General features: G+C 63.9%; 1 protein-coding gene across 1 annotated transcript in view; it reads left to right on the top strand.

Annotated features, from left to right (window-relative positions):
- The window catches only part of MROH1 (maestro heat like repeat family member 1), a 58,342-nt gene that overhangs the window by 33,608 nt on the left and 23,323 nt on the right, over positions 1 to 1,411 (top strand). Inside the window, exons 21-22 of the mRNA XM_035889841.1 lie at positions 661 to 807; positions 997 to 1,023. Coding sequence (XP_035745734.1) covers positions 661 to 807; positions 997 to 1,023 — 174 coding nt within the window. The remainder of the gene's footprint in view (positions 1 to 660; positions 808 to 996; positions 1,024 to 1,411) is intronic.

The following is a 1,411-nucleotide window of genomic DNA, read 5'->3' as shown; positions in this document are numbered from 1 at the left end:
TGGGAGGTCTCCTGCGCTGGAGATCTTCACCCCCCGCCTGGCCGCTGTCCTGTGCCCCCTGCTCTGGGTGAGCCTGCCTGGGCAGGGGGGTGGCACTGGGTGAGCTCCCGAGGGCCCTGCCAGCCCCAGCCATTCTGGGATTCTGTGAAGAGGCCTTGGCCCATGACCGAGAGGTGCCCAGGGCTCGGGAGCTGGCCCTTGCGCAGCCCTTGTCCCTGCCCTGCCCCTCGGGCCGTGGTACGAGGGGGTCGGCCATGAGCTGCTCCCTGGGACAGCAGCACTGGTTAATGGGCAGGGGGTGCTGATTTCTGGTGTGGTAGTTAACCTGGTTAACCAGGGGCTGGGACTCACATACATCCCCGCAGGGCTCTGGAGGGTAACACCCGATGGCAGGCTGGGGCTGGTGCCTCGGTCGGAGCCATGCTCTCGGTGCGGCTCACGCTGGGATGCCTGGTGCTCCTTCAGGGCTCTGGAGGTCACTGCCACCACCAACAGGATGGGAGGCGAAGCTCTGAAACCCGCTTGGAGGGGCTGGGTTTTTTTGGGAGGGGTGGACACCTTCAGCTGGTCAGGCAGCCCCTGCAGAAGCCACCTCCCCGTGAGACCCGGCCCTGGCTCCCCCACCACTCCCCCCGTTAACTTTCTCATCTGCTCCAACAGGACCGTAGCGACAACGAAGTGGAGAAAATCAAGAGCACTCTGATCCTCTGCTACGGATACGTGGCTATGTACGCTCCCAAGGAGCTGGTGCTGTCCAGGATCGAAGCAGACATCCTGAAGAATATCTTCCAGTACTTCAACACCAAGGTAAGGCGTTGGGATGCCCCGGCCTCCCTGGGGAGGGGGGAGCAGACCTGGGCGAGCTGGAGCAGCCAGGCTGTTGTGGATGCTCTGCCCCACGGGTCCTGCTGGGACCCACGGGCAGCCCCTGGGAGAAGCTGCCGAGTCGGCTCGCTCGTGCATCGCTAATGTGTTTTGTTTTTTTCACTTGTTCAGGTTCTGGGAATAAAGGTAGAAACCAAGGTACAGTGTGAGGCATTAAATCTGAACTCCTCTGCTCTTTCCTGCTGTCTCTGTCTGCCTCTCGCTCGGGGTTCCCCTCGGAGCAGCCCCGTGCTGTGCTCAGGGCAGCGTCCCTCTGCCCGTGGCGACCGGGAGAGCCGCGGGAGCTGCTGCTCCTCGCCCTGAGCTCCCCAGCCCGGTCCTCCGTGCTGGAACCGTTGCCTGAAAGTACCAAAACTTGCAGCAGAGGGGAAGAGAAAGATGCCTTTCTGGCAGGGAAGGAGCCGTAGGCGAAAGCGTGGCTCAGGTGGGCGCCCCCGTGGTGAAATGCTGGCCTGCCCAGCGGCTGCGCTGGCCTCCCGTGGGTGCCTGCGGCCGAGCTCGCTGCCCGCGGGGCGACCCGGGGCCG

Source organism: Egretta garzetta, unplaced genomic scaffold (genome assembly GCF_000687185.1).
Source record: "Egretta garzetta isolate BGI_Z169 unplaced genomic scaffold, ASM68718v1 scaffold932, whole genome shotgun sequence".
Lineage (NCBI taxonomy): Eukaryota > Metazoa > Chordata > Aves > Pelecaniformes > Ardeidae > Egretta > Egretta garzetta.
The sequence above is the reverse complement of the archived record's forward strand: the minus strand, read 5'-3'. Positions and strand labels throughout refer to the sequence as shown.